This window comes from Xyrauchen texanus, chromosome 28 (assembly GCF_025860055.1).
Source record: "Xyrauchen texanus isolate HMW12.3.18 chromosome 28, RBS_HiC_50CHRs, whole genome shotgun sequence".
NCBI lineage: Eukaryota > Metazoa > Chordata > Actinopteri > Cypriniformes > Catostomidae > Xyrauchen > Xyrauchen texanus.
Window position 1 is genome coordinate 13,693,771 of NC_068303.1, and position 19,474 is coordinate 13,713,244.

Consider the following 19,474-nt stretch of genomic DNA (forward strand, 5'->3'; position numbering starts at 1 on the left):
TCAATGTTTTGAGTGAGGTACTACATTTTGCTAACATGCAATGGTGTTGCAATGTCCCATAAAACAGTTGTGACAATTGCATTTACAGTTTAGAGAATGTTAAGACTGTTTCAAAAACATTTGCCAATGCGATTGAGAAAAACTGTAGTTTTCTCCTTCAGACACTTGTATTTGTCCTTGTTTTTACTGTGGTTGTGGCACCAAGCCATCTTCCAATTTATCTGCATTTAGCTCTCATCATAACTCACGTTTTATGTTGATTGATTTCAGACAGAGGTTGCTTTTGCTTTGAATAAAACCAGTCTGGTCAGAATTGGTTTTGAATTCATCTTTCACATAAATGCCATGGGTAGGAAATGTCTTGTCCATATTATTTGCAAGCAAAATTAGCCATACCTAGAGTTATTATTAAAATCATTCTCATCCAATGTTGACTGATTCAAGGTCCCATCAATAAAGGAATAACTTGCCAGTGAATAGTACTACAAAGTAGGACTAAAACTAAATGTATATCACAGTAAAGAGATATCTAGTCATTTAAAGGATTAGTTCATAAAAAGTTCTGTAATCACTTACTCAACTTTATTTTATTCAAAACCCATATGATTTTATTAGGCAAAATATTAAGGAATGACAGCTTAAGTCAGTCATTTCATGGAATAAGATGAAATCAAAATGAATGGAGACTAACATTATGCCTAACATCTTATGTTTTTTTACAGAACAATTTGGTTTGGATCAACATAGGATGAGTAAATAATGACAGAATATTCTCTTTTATGTTATGTAAACATTCCATTTAAATAGTAAAGTTTCAAATTAAGGTAAAAAGAGAGTTATTTTTGCTGACTGCAGACTTTAAGCTCAGCTCTCGCAGCACGCTGCAATGAAACTGCAATGACTCACTTGCAAACTGAGCAAATTTAAATGTCAGGCAAAGAGAGAGTATGCGAGTTGATTTGCTAACCTATTACACGTCAGAGGACTTATCAGCTTTTACCATGTTAGCCGATCACATGTGAGCGAGCTGATTGACTAACAGATAACAGTTTAAATAACCTATCAGCTTGGGTCATGTAGAGTTTCCTGCCTGAACTAAGGATATGTCTCAATCAGCTCCCTAGCTAGCTCCCTATGGCTCGTGAATCAGTATATCGTGAACACAAATTTGGGCAATGGCAAGGGCGATCATCCACAGACATTGGGACACTAATGACTTAATCACCTGTGACATGATAACGACCTCACACATTCAAGCGCAGCTGTTATTAATCTGCATTATTCCTATATAAATGACGCTATCGTTCATTTCAATTGGAAGATATGGAAAAATATAAAGAAGTGTATTTTAAACCTGCTTTTAACAACTTTAATATTTAAAATATTGTTTCCCTTTCATGGTCATTATGAATGAAAGACTTGAAAGAGAATGAAAGAGCTAGGGGAGAAAAAGGGTTGATGAAGCACAATCTGCTGTCACATCACAATCGAGTTGCATCGTGGGAAATGGAGCTGCCTGAAGCGTACATCAGAGTTGGCTTGCTCCCTCGTTCAAAATTGAAGGATTGAGGGTCTGTCAACAGAAACTTCCTTTATTCACTTAATGAAGTGGAACAGACTTCTAAAATGGCACTGGGATTCCCCAGAGGGGAAGTGCCTAGGGGAGTTGGCAAGTGAAAGTGGAATGCAGCCCTAGTTCATTTGAACACTCCAAGCACTCTCAGAGTGGTATAACTTGTATATGTGAACAACCTAAGTGGTCTCAGACCCCCCTAAAAGAACCCAAAAGCGAACCATTCTCGGATGGTTCGTTTGTGGTTCGATTGATTTGTGCGATGTGAAAGCAAACAGGTACCAGTCTGCTTTGCATTTTATGACATACAGTAAGTACCACGTGAATTGCCATACATAGCTACATTACATACATCTTTTTCCAGTCACAATTTACTGTCTACATATGGGAATTTTAAGCGAATGTAGATATGCCATGTGTTTTTGTGTCTCATATTCCGTTCTTGTATTATTTGAGCACCTAATGAACGGACCGGCCGCATTCAGAGCAGAGCAGCATAAGATGAAACGCGTTAACATGCTCTGAGGGGTGTACCATCTACGGAGGTTCATGCCAAACTCCCATAAAAATAGAAGCGAGGATTTTTATAGATTCACTTTAATTTTAATTGCGGAATGACAACGCAGAAGACACTTGCTTGCTTCCATTTCTCTTGAGATGATAGATCAGTCAGTCAGTCAACCTTTATTTATAGAGAACATTTAAACAGAACAGTTGACCCAAAGTGCTTTGCAGATCAAACAAATAAATAATTGCAGAGTTAAATTAAATTTAACTCCTAATGGTTCTGTTTCATTCCTCCAGACTGTCAGTGGGAGTGCTTAAGCACTAGTGGATTATCGCAGCACCTGATAGATAGGTCGAGAGAATATACCAACAAAGTCACATAGTGACGTAGGCTGAGCCTCGAGGATAATAGACACATTAACTCAGTGTTCAGCCTCTTTTGCTTTCTCACTTGATAGAGATAGCTTATTATTCTTTGTGTGATCCCACACTGTCAAGTGCAGCTTACTAGAGCAGCGAGGTATCACAAGTTGTAACCGCATGCTCCTTAACCTTTTGGATCCAGATTGGATTATTTTGTCACCATTTGGTGGGTTTTGTTTTTCATTGGATATACTTCCACAATCTGTCAATAACACTTCATGCTTCTTGGTGCTATCCGGTGGCTAGTGTTTACTGCACAGAGAAGTTTGTGGTTCCCCGCTAACTTTTTATCTATTATCTAAATCTCTATTCAGATTTTTGTGATACGCTGTGCTCTTCGGTGCAATCTAGTGGCCATTTATCATAGTGTGGATATATTCTTTATGTTTTTTTCTGCAAGCATTCCTTGCTGTACTGCCTTCTGGTTCTCTCCGGAGGAATTGTATTACTTTTTGTTCAGCGCTGCGGTATCCACAAAGGCAATTTACCTCTCTGTTCACCATAGCCTTTCGGTTCTATCTGTGGGTGTTTTTAATGGTTCTATTGCCACTGGTCACCAAGTGACGTGTAAGCTGTTTCACAATACTCTTCTCCCTGACGATGGCCATGATGTCTGTCCACCTTTGGGAATTTTGGGGAAATTCAGTATTTGAGAGAGGCTATCATGAACCCGTGCTTGCACTGTATTCTTATGTCGGAGAGGTGGTTCCGTCTAGCTAGGTTAGACCCTAGTTCAACGGTGAAACTCAGGGGGTCAAGAGTTACCCCGCACCACATGGACTTGGAAACGTTGTGCGTCTGCGGCAGCAGGTGCCCCTCATCTAAGAAAAAGGCAAATTCATGGAGCAATCGTATGGAGGAGAATTCACTTTCTAAGAAGTTCTGAAGTTGCTGTCCTTTCTTCTGAAATGTCAGATCTAAAATGTCTCCTTCAATCGCTTCAGCCTGTGGTGCCTGCCTCTCCTGAAACTATAACACAGGAGGATGAAGGTAGTTCAAATAAAGGAATTTGGGAAGAGCGTCTTGAAGCTCTTTATTGAAAAAGGCATATGAATCTGCTACCTATATAACCCACGCTGCAAAAACAATCTGTCAATTTCTCCTCGCTACCACCAGTACATTGGATTTGGCAAACGTTGACCCCTCAGTTTCTCAGTTCCTGCAGACAGCTCTTCTGGATATGGGCCATGTGACCCGTGAACTAGGTACTCTTACCGCCACAACTCTGGCAACCCTCCGCCACGTGTGGCTTGCTCAGGCGAAACTGCCTGAGTATTTTAAGAAGACTCTGTGGGATGCCGGCCCCCCAATTCTTGAGGAATGTCCCTACAGTGGTCAGGAATGCAGTTAGTTCAGTGGCTCTCTCTCTCAGGATATTTGTTCTCTGTTGGAGAAGGGAGCCATAGAAAACGTTCATCCCCTCATTCAAGAGAGGGCTTTTTTTCAACTTATTTTATAGTTCTGAAAAAAGACAGTGGTTTTCGCCCAGTTCTCGATTTAAGGCATCTAAACTTGTTTCTGAAAACTGCCATTTCGAATGTTACGTGCAGCTGATGTTCTTCAGTCTGTCATAAGGGAATATTGGTTTACAAGCGTCAACTTGAATGATGCATACTTTCATGTTCCGATTGCACCTCAGCACAGGAAGTTTGTTTGATTAGGTTTTGAAAACAAATCTTACCAATTCAAGGTCCTACCATTCGGTCTGTCTCTGGACCCTCGTGTTTTCACGAGATGCATGAGTGCATCTCTGTATCCTCTATGGTCCAGAGGAATGCGGTTCCTTCCTTATTTGGATGACTGGCTGCTTTGTGCCCCCACAAGGCATCAAGCTGTGTATCCCAAGTGATCATTCCTTCTCATTGGTAGGTGGTCACGACTGATGCTTCCCTCATGGGGTGGGATGCAACATGGAATCACAGGGGTATTTGTGGCCATTGGTCTTAAGATCAGTCCATGGATCACAGCAACCTCCTGGAGTTCCACATGGTTTTCCTAGCCCTGCAATATTTTTTGCCAGTTCTGGCAGGCCGCCATGTGCTCATTCAGTCTGACAACACCACCTGGACCATCAGGGTGGCATGAAGTCGCTCATGTCCTTGCATCTCACCCACAAGATTCTCACAAGGTCTCTTCCCCAACTAGCATCACTGAGGGCAGTTCACCCCCCCGGGGTCAAGCAATCAGGTAGCAGATGCTCTATCACAGGATCTTCTGCATCGGGAGAATGGAGGCTTCACCCGGATGTGGTGCAGAGCATATAGCATCAGTTCGGAGAAGCAGAAGTGAATCATTTCATGTCAGAGATCTTTGGCGAGGACAGAAACATCCAGCCCGTTAGGACAGGATGTGCTGTCACACCAATGGCCGAACTGCCTACTTTATGAATTTCCTTCTATTCCACTGCTGTGGGAGACATTACACCAGATCTCCCTGTGAAACCACAGGGTGCTCCTTGTAGCACCCCGAAGGCTAGCCAGGCTTTGGTTTCCCATACTTCTGAGACTATTGGCAGCATCCACATTAAAGGTATTTGTTGCAGCAATTTTCTGCATATCATGTACCAGTTAATGGTTCTCTTGGTTCCCATAAACTTTTTGTGTTTTTAAAAGGGTGCAAGGTTTAAGGCTAGCCCGCAACCCCCATTTTCCTGTGTGGGATTTACCACTTGTGCTTGACTTTCTCTGTTTGCCACTGTTCGAACCTTTGCAGACAGCTGAACTTAGTGGATATCTTTGAAAACTGCCTTTCTGTTGGCCATTGCTTCCACTAAGCGAGTCAATGAGTTACATGCATTGTCAGTTAGTGAGTTATGCATGTGTTGGTTGCCGGATGATTCTGGCATTGTGCTTGGCCAAATCCATCTTTTCTTCATAGAATTCTGTTTCGGCAGTCCATTAATCTGGCTGCATTTCAGTGTTTGTCCCAATCAGATGAGTCAAGGGATCACATCTTGTGCAAGCCTTGAGGTGTTACGTGGATGCTACCATTTCTCTTAGACAAACAGATCAGCTATTTGTTTGCTCAGGTGGTGTCCGGAAGGGTCCAGCTGTATCTAAGCAGAGACTGTCACATTAGATTGTGGAGGTGATCACTCTGACATACAAGCAAGCCCAAAAGCCCCTGCCAGGAAGTATTTCTTGTCATTCTACTAGGGCTGTGTCTACATCTTGGGCTGCATTTAGAGGAGTCTCCACAGCAGATATCTGTGCAGCTGCTACCTGGGCTTCTCCGTGTACCTTTGCTTGCTTTTACAAGGTCAATTTTGCTACCCCTCTTGCTGTGATTTCAGTGGTTCTTCAGGGACAACCTTGACTGTTTTTCAGGTGGGTGGCATTCCTCATGACTATGTTGGTAGTAGTCATCCACTGGTGCTTTAGCACCACCTCTGGCTGTCAGGAGGAATGAAACAGAATGCTAGTTATGTAGGTAACTGTGGTTCTGTGAATTCCAGATGACCACCAGAGTTATTTCTCACTCGGAATGCGCAAGAAAGATGTTCCGAGGCTGAGCGCTGAGCTAATGTGGCTTTTATCCTTAAGGCTCAGCCTACGTCACTACATTACTTTTTTGGTATATTCTCTTGAACTATCTAGCTGGCGCTGCGATAATCCACTTGTGATTAAGGATTAATCCACCGGAATTCACAGAACCACAGTAACCTACGTAACTAGCGAAAATATGTGTTTAAATAAAACTTCGGAGAGTTAGAACTTATAATTCACGTAACAAGATTTTGAATTATTTTGGGTTTTGCCCAATGAAACCGGGAAAACCCATATGAAACATAATGAAACATACCATACCATACAATGCGATTGTTACCAACATTCAAATAATCACAGAAATAATGGAATACATATTTAAGGCCTTTGCCATTTGAACTGGTCGTTTTGATGTAGCAAATCTTTGTCCCATCAAAACTAAGAATGTATTAGGTAACAAGTTAGTCCATTTGAGCCTTCTCCCAGTTCATCCAGCAGTTATAATCGCCGATTCCGGAGCAACAAGTGGAATGGCTAGTTTCTAAGAACCACTATGACAAACTGTGTTAAGAATTAACACGTATCGTGTGGTATCACGATACCAATTGGTATCGTGATACTTTAGCTGGTATAGTATTGTAAGATATGATTATGGTATTGTGACAACCCCAACCCACACCTAGAATATCACTTCTAAAGATATGAATTTATGGAGTGGTGTGAATTGCTTTTATACTGCCTTTGTCCTTTTTGGACCTTCAAAGTTCTGGCCACCATTCACTTGCATTGTATGGAAATACAGAGCTCTGGAATAACATGAAGAGACAACCGTAATACAGAAAACTGTGGCAAGTTCTCCAAGATGCTTGGAACAACTTATTTGCCCTCAAACTCGGAAAACTGTGCACAAGTGTACCTACGAGAATTGGTCCTGTTGTAAAGACATTGGGTGGTCCCAACAAATATTGATTTAGGTTTTTTGTTTCTGTTTACCTCATTTTGTATTAAGTTGATTGATAAATGGCAATTATACATGCTATTATTATCGTACATAACACACAGTACTGTACTTTATTTTGAATTATGTTTTATTTACAGTTATATTCACCTTTTGTCATTTACATTTATTGTATTAGTTAAAAGCTACTACATTAATAAATTGTATTGGATGGGAACCCATTTTGTTTATGTTATTCTTGCCTGAACAGAGACTTTTAGAGATGTCCCTTACATTCAATATATTAGAGTTATTGTGTTATTAATCCCCCACATTCCCCCTGGATAGATAGACAGACAGACAGACAGACAGACAGACAGACAGATCCAAGGTTGTAATCACTTTGAACTGTTCATATTGATTGGATTTGTTTCAAAGTAGTTCATTAGCACATTCTGAACTATTGATCAAGACCAAGATCAAATCATGCTCTAGTTGTCCCTGTATTTGATGACAGGCTGGCATTTGAACACAGATTTTGTTGTATCACCAATTAATGGAATATACTGTATGTGTCACTCACTCACAGCAGAGTGACACAGAGAACTGCTTGTCCTCCGCAATGCCTTTTCTCCAGCATCATGGCACTTGCACACTTCCTCCTTTGCGCGTAATGCCATGAGTTCAATCTCGTGTTTGGCAGCGGTTTCAAGCACACGCTGCTTGCTGTAAAAAATCACAAAGTTGTTAATGATCGGTTGGATTGGCAACGCAATAGCCATCACACCACACAGAAAACTGACAGCGGCATTACACCTGCCCAGTGTGGTTTTAGGATAGATGTCTCCATAACCTACAGTGGTCATAGTAATGATAGCCCACCAAAAGGACTGTGGGATGCTGGTGAACATGGTTTCCGGGTGGCTTTGCTCCATTGTGTACCCCAGTGCAGAGAACAGGAAAATTCCCACGACCATGTACATAAGCAGCAGGCCCAGCTCTTTAAAGCTGCTCTTAAGCGCATAGGTGAGAGTCTGTAGACCCGAGGAGTGGCGCGCCAGTTTGAAGATACGCGCAGTGCGCATGATGCGTAACGCCTGCACTGCTTGCTGCACGTTGGCCAGCTCCATCACAGAAGTCCCTAAGTGTGTAAGAATTAACACCACATAGAAAGGCATGATGGCCATAAAGTCTATTATATTCATGAAGGAAAGCACAAAGCGCCGCTTGTTCGAAGAGGAGACGAGACGCAGAATGTATTCCACGGTGAACCAGATGATGCAAGCAGTCTCAATGGACTCAAGGGTTGGGTGTTCCATGTGGCGCCCCTCAGGGTCCTGCACCTGCAGCTCCGGGATGGTGCCCATGCACATGACCACAGAGGAAAGCAAGATGAAGAGGAAAGACACCACAGCCATGATGTACGCAGCTAAGGAGGACTCTGGTTTCTCCATGAGCTTCCACAGGAACGCTTGGCACCTCTGGCCTTTTGTGGCTGTGGCATCACCCTCCAGGTCATTCAGGATGGTCTTGACCTTCTCCGTGATTTCTGCCAGTTCAGTTTCCACCTCGTTTAGACTAACCTGGCAACATTCGTCCAGATAGTCTGCATCGATGCCCCAAAAGTCCATCTCTCTCATGAAACACATGGGGCAGATTCCTCGTTTCATATGAATCTCTCCATAGTAATAAAGTTCCATTATGCATCTGAACACCTCCGGATCTCTGTCAAAGTAAAACTCTCGCTTTGAAGCGTCGTAGTCATCACAGAGCGCAGAGAGATCTTGTGCACAATCCATGGAACTGTTCGCCAGCTCCGCCAAACGTGTTTCAGGATATCGGTTCAGCTGGTCCCCGTAGAGAAACTGTTTGACACCACCGATATTTACAGCAATTTTAGTCTCCTCGCTCCCCTCTGAGCTGTTACGACTCCTCGGTAACTCCCACATTTCAACTGATACAATCCCAAGAGGAAAAAAAAGGTACATTTTTTGTTTGTTTTTTGTAGAAGACCATAGGTTATACTAATATGAAAAGAAAATTAATTGTAAATATTAGCTATATCTCTAAATGCAAGTGGACAGAAGAAAAACCCAACTTTGTTTGCTTTTAGATTGAGGGTATAGTTCACTCAAAAAAATTTATTCTCTCATCATTTACTCACCATTATGTCATCCCAGATGTATGATTTTATTTCTTCTGCTGAACACAAACAAGGATTTTTAGACGAATATCTCAGCTCTGTAGGTCCAAGTGAATGATGGCAAAAAATATTTAACTGCAAAAAGCCCATTAAGGCAGCATAAGGTTAACCAGTAGTTAAATCCATGTCTTCATAAACTATATGATAGGTGTGGGTGAGAAACAAATCAACATTTAAGTCTTTTTTTTTATACAGTAAATCTCCACTTCCACATTCTTCTTTTTTTTTATTTTGTCGATTCACATTCTTCATGAATATTGCCACCTGCTGGGCAGGGAGGAGAATTTACAGTAAAAAAAGGACTTAAATATTGATTGGTTCTTCACACACATCAACTAGTCTTATGGATTATGTTTATGTTGTCTTTATAAGCTGTTTGGACCTTCAAAGTTCTGGCCACTATTCACTTGAATTGTGTGAACCTACAGAGATGAGATATTCTTCAAAAAATTTTCGTTTGTGTTTGGCAGAAGACAGAAAGTCATAAACATCGCAGGGTTGCCAACTCTCACACATCTGGCGTGACACTCACGCATTCAGCCTCACCGTGAGATTGAGGCTGAATGCATGAGTGTCACGCCAGATGCGTGACAGTTGGCAACCCTGACATCGGTGATGGCATGAGGGTGAGTACATGATGACAGAATTTTCATTTGTTGGTGAACTATCCTTTTAAAAATGCCATTTTATTTAAAAACAATGCAAAATGTGAGGAATCACGAAGCTCTGAATAGACTATGTGAAGCTGTATGTTTCCTTTTGGTGTATATAGTCTTCCAGTGTTGTTTGCATCTATAAACTGTATGTTAAATTATTAAATAAATGATTAAAAAGACATTTAAAACTTTCTTTTAAATAACAGCCATTTTGTCCTTAGGGGCCGTTCACATCGAACGCGTTATGCGTCTGTCCTGTTTTCTACTTCTGTAAACAAGCGCCAGACGGACGTATCTAACAGTTGCGCGGAGTCTTGTTTTTAGAATTTGTGCCAAGTTAAAAAGATCTTCAACTTTTAAAAACGCGTCTCGAGACACCGTCTAGCTTTTTAAGCGCAATTACGCGTTCGGTGTGGACATACATACAATTTCCTGCAATTATAAAGTCGTGCGCTCCGCAATATTAATTATAAATGTTATAAATCAAAGGGTGAGTTCTGATTAAACTTACCGATTTTTGCACCTCAATCTGTAAAGAAAGTCTCATTAAGCTTCTGAGTTCAACTGCATGATCTCCGTTTGGAGAGAATAAATCCGAAAGGGCGCAACCAAAGTAAAGACGAGTAATGGGGTGCAGAAATAAGGTTTATTGCGTGTAGGTGCGGAAGTGTGAAAAGGATGGAGCAGGCGTGATGGGAGGGGTGGAGAGTGATAATTTATGTTTTAAGACAAAGACAAATCTGGGAACAGGCTTGATCCGATGCAGTCATAAAACATAAACATACAGTGGTTCTTACAGTATCTTACAGTGGTTATAAGTGGAGGGTATACACACACACACACACACACACACATATATATACTGAACATAGAGCATCATATGTAACCTTTGCAACTTTTTTACATTCCTTTTTTTCACATTTGAGGTTAAATGTTTTTCCTTTGTCAAACTCTTTTTGCACTAAATACGGTTCAACTTATGCTAATCATGTAAACAACAATACCCAATTTTGAATTATGTTCAGACAGCCCTTCCATTATGTTAAAATATCTCCCTCTAGTGTTGAATAGTGTAAAGTACAATGCACAAAGTTGTGTAAAGTGATAAAACTGCCTTTGTAGTGCTTGGGCCGCATATCATATTTCATGCTTATTTATCATAACAGCTTTACTTGAACTTAAAGGGACAGTTCACTAAAAAATAAAAAAAATCTGCCATCATTTACAGAAACTCATGTTGTTCAAACCCAGTATGACTTTATTTTGTGAAATACGATCACTATTAATTTCCAAGGGAAAGAAGATGAAAGTGAATGGTAACTTTTGGAGGCTTTTGTCTGAAAGAAAGAAAGTCATAAGGGTTTCAAATGTCTGGAGGATAGGCCTACATAATGACTACATTTTTGTAAATCTGTGGCAAACTCTTTAGTTTGTCATAGATTACAAGTACAGGATACAATTGTATGTTTCTTTTTAAATGGCAAAAAAGGAGAATGTGTATCACTTTAGGGATATGAATCATCTTGGTGAGCGTGGGTCTTCAGCTCAGCAGTGATCTATCAGGGGACATAAAGTTCCAATATGCATCTGAACGCCTCTGTGTCTCTGTCAAAGTAAAACTGTTGCTATAAAAGGCTTTCTAGGTCAGGATGTGAGTCACTCACCTTGCTTTCTTCTGCATGTAGTCACAATGTTAATTGATGTGCATGTGGTCCTTGTTCAGTGATTGTACACGTTGTCTCCTCTTCTGGGCATTGATACATCAGGTTGTTGAGAACATCTTGCATTGTGAAACATTTGACATTTTAACATTAGTTCTAAAATAAAATGTTTTTCCAAACACAGAAACTTTCTTTCTGTTGTGGAACATAAAAGGAGTTATTAAGCAGAATGTTAGCCTCAGTCACCATTCACTTTCATTATATGAAAAAAAGAAAAGTAAAGTGCAATAAAAGTGAATGTTGACTGAGGGCAGTCTCTGTCTCAGGCTTCACACATCTCCTTCTGTGTTCCACTAAAGAAAGTAAGACATACAGGTTAGGAACAACATGATGGTGAGTGAATGATGACAGAATTAAACATTTTTAGTGAACTGTCCCATTTTTTACATATTTCTCTCTCAACACAATTCATATAGTAGTTTTCAGATATTTAGGAATTAAAGCCAAATGTAAATATCTCACTTTGTTCCACTTCCTACTGAGTTTTTGGTGTTTATCTCTCCTTTCATGAGAAATTTCCTTCAAGCTCTTTTCTGAAATATTGCATTGCATGTAAAAAGGGTAGGAAAAGATCCTAAAGTTATTTTAATAAAACTGAGAATGAGTCTTTTACTGCTTAGTAATGCAGCAAAATATGAAGAGTAATCCAAATGTACTGTGGTTCTGCAAAAACAAGCAGGCTATAATACTCTCCTCTTGGTTTTTAAGACTCAATAGATGGTCCAGACTCTGCCGCATCATGTTTAAAAGGTTCAGTTTGATGCATTTTGAATTGTGTTAATGAACAGTAGTAGTAAGAGAAATAAAGCATAGATGATAGAGAAATTGAAGAAATTGGCCAGAATTGGTGACATATGATTCTTTGCATTTGCATAGATACTGTACAGTGGTGCGTGTTGATTGATCACCTCATCCATCATCCCTGTGTCACCCATAGACTTAAACTTAAATGGAGAGAGGACCATTTATATGTGAGATTACGCAACAACTTATTTTTAAGCTTATAGTTTAAATTCACCACATTTACTGAAATTAGCTGCAATAAGTAAATGAACCTCTTTGCGGAATGTAGAATCAACAAAAACATATTTAGTAGTGGATTAGCAGAGTAGAAAATAAGAACAAAAAGAGAATTTCAGGATCATAATAAAGTGTCCTTGTTCTCTTTATCAGCTTTATGGATTAAAAAATAGGATATTTCAGAAGATTGGAGAGGTTTTACAAACCATTTCATATAGTTTATATTGGTTCTTTAAATTGGTTTTTACACATTTTCAGATCTCTCTCTCTCTCTCTCTCTCTCTCTCTCTCTCTCTCTCTCTCTCTCTCCATTAGTAATATACTGGTTGAAGTAAATCCAATCCTATAGTAAATCTGGTGTTGTGAGGTACAGTTAGCACAAGTAGTCTGGATATACTGCATTCTTCAAAATGACAGCTTCTACCTGCTGAAAAAAGTTTTGGCAGCTGAAAAGAGAAAGGGACTAAAATAGCACCATGGAGCATTGGGTGTCACAGAATGCTTCCACCACATGATTTAATATTGTTTAGTGTTTAGTGGCAGTGACTTGTGCTAAGAAGAACATCAGTGCTTAGAGCATTGAAAAAATAAACATTCTGTATAGTCTTTCACACATCATTTCATAATTGTAGATGTTAAAATACTTTTAGGGCTCTGGCTACATTATTAGACAGTGACTGTGGACAGAAGAGGGACTGGGATGCATCACAGGCCAAATTTGTTCCTGTAACCCCCACTTGAGTATAATGGTTCAAAGCGTTATGTTCAGGATGAATTTCAGATGAATCCATTACAACAAAAGTCTCTTGTCATTATGTTATCTTCTATAAAACAAAGATGAAACTTTGGAATTCATGCAAAAAATGGTCTGAATAAACAGATAATCTGTAGAACTCAATCTGCAATGAAAGTCAATGAAATGTGCTTCATGTGTTTACGTCTAAATTAATTGGTTTGATTCAAGTAAAAAAATTTATCATGTTACACCAGCAAAGCTATTTTAAAGGTTTTGATCAAGTACTATAGAAATAGCTCTTTAAGGTAACAATTGCAGGTTACCCCTTTTTACAAGGTTTTTTTTATATTTATATATTTTTTTTTACCAAACCCACTCTATGATAATGAGGATCTCATGAAACAAAATCCAATATATTATACTGTACAAAAAAAACTTCTTTCATTTTTGCACATACAGTAGTTTATTTCCAATTAATATAATAAATTTCAGGCAAGATATTGACTCCCAAGAGGGGTTAATTGTAACTTGATATGAGTGGTGTATATTGGTAAGTTTGTGTACGTGTACACAAAGAGAGAGAGAGAGAGAGATTCATTTTAGTGAAAGGACACTATTAGTACTCTCCCACTGTGACTGGGTGAACTTCGGATTTTCAGAGACTGACACTGAGAAGGTAAGAGACAAATTGTCACACAAGTTAGAATGATTTAGAGATTTCTTGTCATCAAAATAATGCAAACAAAAAAATTCCAACAAAGAAATTCTTGTGTGTGTCTTTTCTTGAAGATGGTGCTCCCATCTCTTCTCGGGATCTTGTGCTTAATCTCTGCAGTTTTCTGTGTGAGTATTAAAACACAAACATGAAACACACAAGTTCTGTCCTCATGTCTCTTTAAGGGGGTTTTAAAAGTTCCAGAGGTTAATTTATATCCATTTATGTTTAGAAATTTATACAGTACAACTGATTCTAGAAACAGAGCTGTTCATGTTTAAGATATCAGTATGCAATTAAGTACTAGTTTACCCCAAAGTTTTAATTCTGGATTAATTATCTCTTTATTTATTAGTTTTATCCAAGGACACTCTTGACCCTGTGTGCTTCGTTGAAGTTGAGGCAGCCAACTGGTGATGTCATTTACATTACATTTACATTTATGCATTTGGCAGACGCTTTTTATCCAAAGCAACTTACAGTGCAATATTACAGGGACAATCCTCCCAGGGCAACCTGGAGTTAAGTGCCTTGCTCAACCTGGAGTTAAGTGCCTTGCTCAAGGACACAATGGTGTTGGCTGTGGGGATCGAACCAGAGACCTTCTGATTAACAGTTATGTGCTTTAGCCCACTACGCCACCACCACTCCTCTGGGGAGAGTACTGGCCGTATGGAGCCTGCAGCCGCACCTGTGGCACTGGAGTAGCTGTAAGAACCAGGGTCTGCAACACTATGAAGTGGGTGAATGTGCATGTTTGTTTGTGTTTATTGCATTTTTATTTCTATCTTATTCTACCTTAACTCTATCTTTTGATATTTAGAATGGATGAAGCATGCATGAGGCTAATGAGTTAGTGTGTTAAATTTACAGCGCTCTAGATTCACTTACTTCACTTTTTTGGAATTCCAAATATGCTTGGCTGCTAAAAGTTACTATCCAAATCTAAAGGAACCTCATAACACCGGGTTTTTGTGGACAGAAGTGTGGATTAGAGCATTTCTCTGCATTAAAAGTGATTGACAGTGTTCTGCCAAAATAATATTTTAAGGGTTTGACCGGACCGGACCGCCATGCAGGTTAAGAAAATATTGCATAAATATTGTATTGTTTTATAATAATATGGTACTGTTTGATAAAAATATTAATTATAATAATTCCATAATATTTTATTTTACTTAATATTAACTTATTATTGATTTCCATTGACAGAAGAGCATGTTTGTCCTTAAGTTTGATCAAAAGGAAACACTTTCTAGGTTTTTTTTTCATGTTCAAAATCATATCGCAGTTCAAATCCCAATTGCAATATTTTCCAAAATAATCGCAATTCGATTTCTTTGTTCAAATCGTTCAGCCCTTGTAGCTAATTTCAGATGTGATCCTTGTTAAGACATTTGATCACCACAATGTTGGACAAAAATAACCCACACACAAATGCATGTATGTAGACAATGTGCATTGAGATAATCAATTACACACTATGTTTGAATAAAAGTGTATTGTAGTCTTGTAACTTTTGTGCACCGTAAAGGAATGCCCTGCTGTATTTCCGTGAAGAGCAGTGTTCTCAGTTTGACCCCATTGAATTCCAGGGAAAATGTTACACCTGGCAGCCATACTATGGAGGTAAAAATGTACTTATTAAAATTGTATTTGATTAATTATACTGAATACGGCAGTTGTTTGAAAGTTGATAGGATATTTCTAAAGGGTTATTTCACTCAAAAATGAAAGTTCTCTCATAATTTACTCATTTACCATCATGCATCCCTGATGTGTATGACTTTCTTCTGCTGAACACAAAAGATTTTTGGAAGAATATCTTAGCTCTTTAGGTCCAGACAGTGCAAGTGAATGGTGACCAGAACTCCAAAAGTTCCATAAAGGAGATAAAGTTAGCAAAAAAGTAATCTATAAGACTCCATTGGTCTCAATGTCTTCTGAAGCGATCCAGTTGGTTTTGGTTGAGAACAGACCAAAATACAACTCCCATTTCACTGTCTCCTTGGTGATCATGATTTCAAGCTCAATTACACTTCCTATAGCGCCATCTAGCGCTCTACACATGTAACTGAGCTTAAAATCATGACGTGCCTAGAGACTGCAATGACAAGATGTAAAGAGAAAAAGGTGTTACATTTTGACCTGTTCTCACCAAAAACCAACTGGATCGCTTTATAAGACATTGATTAAACCACTGGAGTCTTTTGGAATACATTTATTCTGACTTTATCTCCTTTTTGTAGCTCTGTTCACCATTCACTTGCATTGTATGGACCTACAGAGCAGAGATACTCTTCTAAAAATCTTTGTTTGTGTTCAGCAGAAGAAAGAATGTCATACACATCTGGGATGGCATGAGGGTTAGTACATTATGAATTTTCATTTTTGGGTGAACTATCTTTTTAAGATAGATAGCTGAAATTACTGCCAACGCTAAGAGATTTTATTCACTATGATCTCAGGATTACTTTAATATGAGCTTTAAATCATTAAATTACAATGAGTGCAAGACTTTGGTATATAGTGTATAGCATATAATGTAGATGTAATGTAAGGTTATGTAAGAACATTTTGGATAATCTCAACTCTTTTTATGGTCAAAAACATTCCTCAGACAGTTCAGTGGACTGGTGTACTAAACTGAGGTTCTGTATTCACATAATCTGATTGTGTTTTGGTCCAGCTTCAAACCCATGTGAGCTTGTATGTGTGCCTAGAGGAGAGAGCTTCTACTATCATTACTGACCCACTGTGGTTGATGGCACCCCATGCTATGTGGGCCGTAGAGATGTCTGTGTGGAGGGTGTCTGCAGAGTATGTGTACACTTACTTTAACACAAAACCACACACAGAAACACTTCATTCTAACACCCTTATCTTTGGTGAAAGGCGGTGAGCCATCGCGAGATTGTGGAAGTTGAAGATCCCTCTTATCCCATCACCACCAGACATGGTCCTGTGGCCTCTGACCATTTAATGGACACATTCAGGTAAACACCCTGTATTAAATGTGAACTTGTTTTCATTTGAACATACTTCAAAATGCTTAGTTTTCTTTTAGGGATAGGGTTAGGATGTTGGTTAGGCCTTGTCAATAGTAATATTTAGCTTTATATCTAAACAACAGAAGCCTATCATATGTCTCAATATAAGATAGCTTAGTAAATGTGTTTTATGTGTTTGTGACTGTGTGTTTATAGGTACACACAGAGCGTTCAGTTCACTGTGGTGGAGGCAGTGATAGAACATCAGCTGTAGTAGATGAATCCCTCTGCATGGCACTAGGCCTCAGGAGACCAAATTCTCAACTGGCTTGTAACCAGTATCCCTGTGCCGAGTACAGTGTCAGTCCCTTTGGCGGTGTATGTAATTAGCACATTCACACTTACATATGCACATATACCCAGGTGAATATTTTATTGAGTCTTTGTTGGATTACATGGATTAAACCACATCAAAGACATGAACCATGATTTTTGCATTTGCTAGTCAGTTGCAGGTCGGCATTAGGCAGAGTGACATTCTAATTTTATAGAGCATTTGATTTAATAGATATGTATGTGGTTCAAAGCAAATCATCAACATTTTGGATCCATTTTTGTTGGAAACATTTCCTAGGACGTTTAAATGCACATTGTGTTAAAACTGAACTTTGTTATAATTTAGGAGCACATTAACGTATAAATGCCTTCAAAGCAACACACATTAACCAAAAGCCACAAAACAATTTTTATTTTATCATATTTGTTTTGTATCTTCCAGTGTTCAGTGACATGTGGTGAAGGACATCAGACACGAGAGGTGTTCTGTGTCGGAGGCAGAAGGGAGAGTGTCCCTGAGAAACCACTGTAGTGGTCTCTCACACCCACATAATGTGTCAGAAACCAGCTTGCCACAGAGTCTTTAGATACTACACTGGAGACTTTAGCCTGGTAAGGAAAGGAAGGATGCAAATGACATTAACAGTAAGATCAGCATTAAGCATATTTCTCTCTGCCATGTCATCTTTTTCCCTTTCTCTTTCAGTGTACCCGTAGATGTGGAACCTTCACACTCAGGGATGTTTGTAGGAGTCGGGATGGGGTTGGGGATTGAAAGGGGGGTAATGGGGTTTAAGGGGATAATGGTTGACTCTGTTTATGAATGTTATGTTTTGTGTGAAAATGAAGGGTTACTGTAATCCCAATTATAAACACACAAAAATATATTCAATATACAAAAATTATTTATTTAAAGGTCCACTAAGTCATTTTTTATGTTGTGCTGGCCATTAAAAGTCATCTTGGTTTTTATTACTAATGCCTATTGGCATGGATGCAGCAAAACCACAAAAGCAAATGTTTTCAGTTACAGATAGATACCATTGGAGAAATACTCTATATACAGTCAGCTATGATTAATTTATTCTGTGAGAAAAAGTGTCCAATAACAAGGGCTTTTTCAAAGAATAAATGAGCAGTACTTGGCTGGTTATGTAATGTTAATATAATGTTAATGTTAATGTTGTCCCCACAAGGTGACCAACTCCATATAGAATAAATATGGAGTCTTCCTCTCATTTAAATGTACATGATTTGTAACATATTTATAAAAAACACCATGCATTTCTTTATAAGACTTGTTAATGAGAAATAAATGACTGAGTACACCTTTAAACATCAATTGTCAGTTCAGAGAAACACATTTACTAGTCAAACCTAACAGCATCAGAACAGCAAGTACATTTTAATGATTTCATGAAAATAAACATTTGTTGATGCTTAGAATAAAGCTAAAAAAAAATACTAGAAAGTTATATATACTTTCTCTCGTATGCTTTTCGACTTTTGTTTTTTCAACTTTATATTCTTGCTATTGCTATTAAAGTGAGAACACAAACCATGAACACTGACTGTTGTTGATTCCACATTTTGGGCACTCACAGTACACTTCTGAGGATTTCCTAGAATAAATATATTCTTTGCGAATCTTTCTTGTTTGGGATATTTCCCATGCAATGCAAAACACTCATAATGTTGTGACTTTTGGATCATTCTTTCAATTTGTACATTTTTAATTTAGAAGTCCCCAGTACAAGTTGTGGTATTTATAATGTTTCACCGGATTACGGTTTAAATGGGCTTGGTAAAAAATAATACAAATGTGTTTGAATGTTACATACTGCAGTGAGCCTAAAAGTACATTTTTAATAATTGAAATAATTTCACTGGTGTCATTTCCTGAGATCTGCAGATCAATCATCTTTGATAAAATTAAGTATGAAATCATTTGATTTCTGTTTTCCCCCTCCATACAATTAACTCTTTGGTATTAGGTTCTCTCACAAACTTGTCATTTTGTCAACACTGACAAAAGTGATGGATTTTGTCTGTTCCTTCATTTATTGCCCATCCTGTTATGTCGTGATACTGTGACCTTCAGTTGATGATATATAGTACGAAATTACATCAATTCATGTAAATTTCAAATTTCAATGTATTTATATTAACAAA

General features: G+C 38.6%; 1 protein-coding gene and 1 pseudogene across 1 annotated transcript; one reads left to right on the forward strand and one right to left on the reverse strand.

Moving 5' to 3' along the window:
- Window positions 1–7,397: 7,397 nt before the first annotated feature.
- Window positions 7,398–10,408, reverse strand: LOC127622395 (potassium voltage-gated channel subfamily F member 1-like). Its single transcript, XM_052096496.1, has 2 exons — window positions 10,296–10,408; window positions 7,398–8,879 (listed from the first exon to the last, which is right to left on the reverse strand). Exon 2 carries the CDS (start codon window positions 8,872–8,874, stop codon window positions 7,501–7,503), a length of 1,374 nt encoding a protein of 457 aa, XP_051952456.1. The 5' UTR covers window positions 8,875–8,879; window positions 10,296–10,408; the 3' UTR covers window positions 7,398–7,500.
- LOC127622473 (papilin-like) lies at window positions 9,692–18,077 on the forward strand (annotated as a pseudogene).
- Window positions 18,078–19,474: the final 1,397 nt, after the last annotated feature.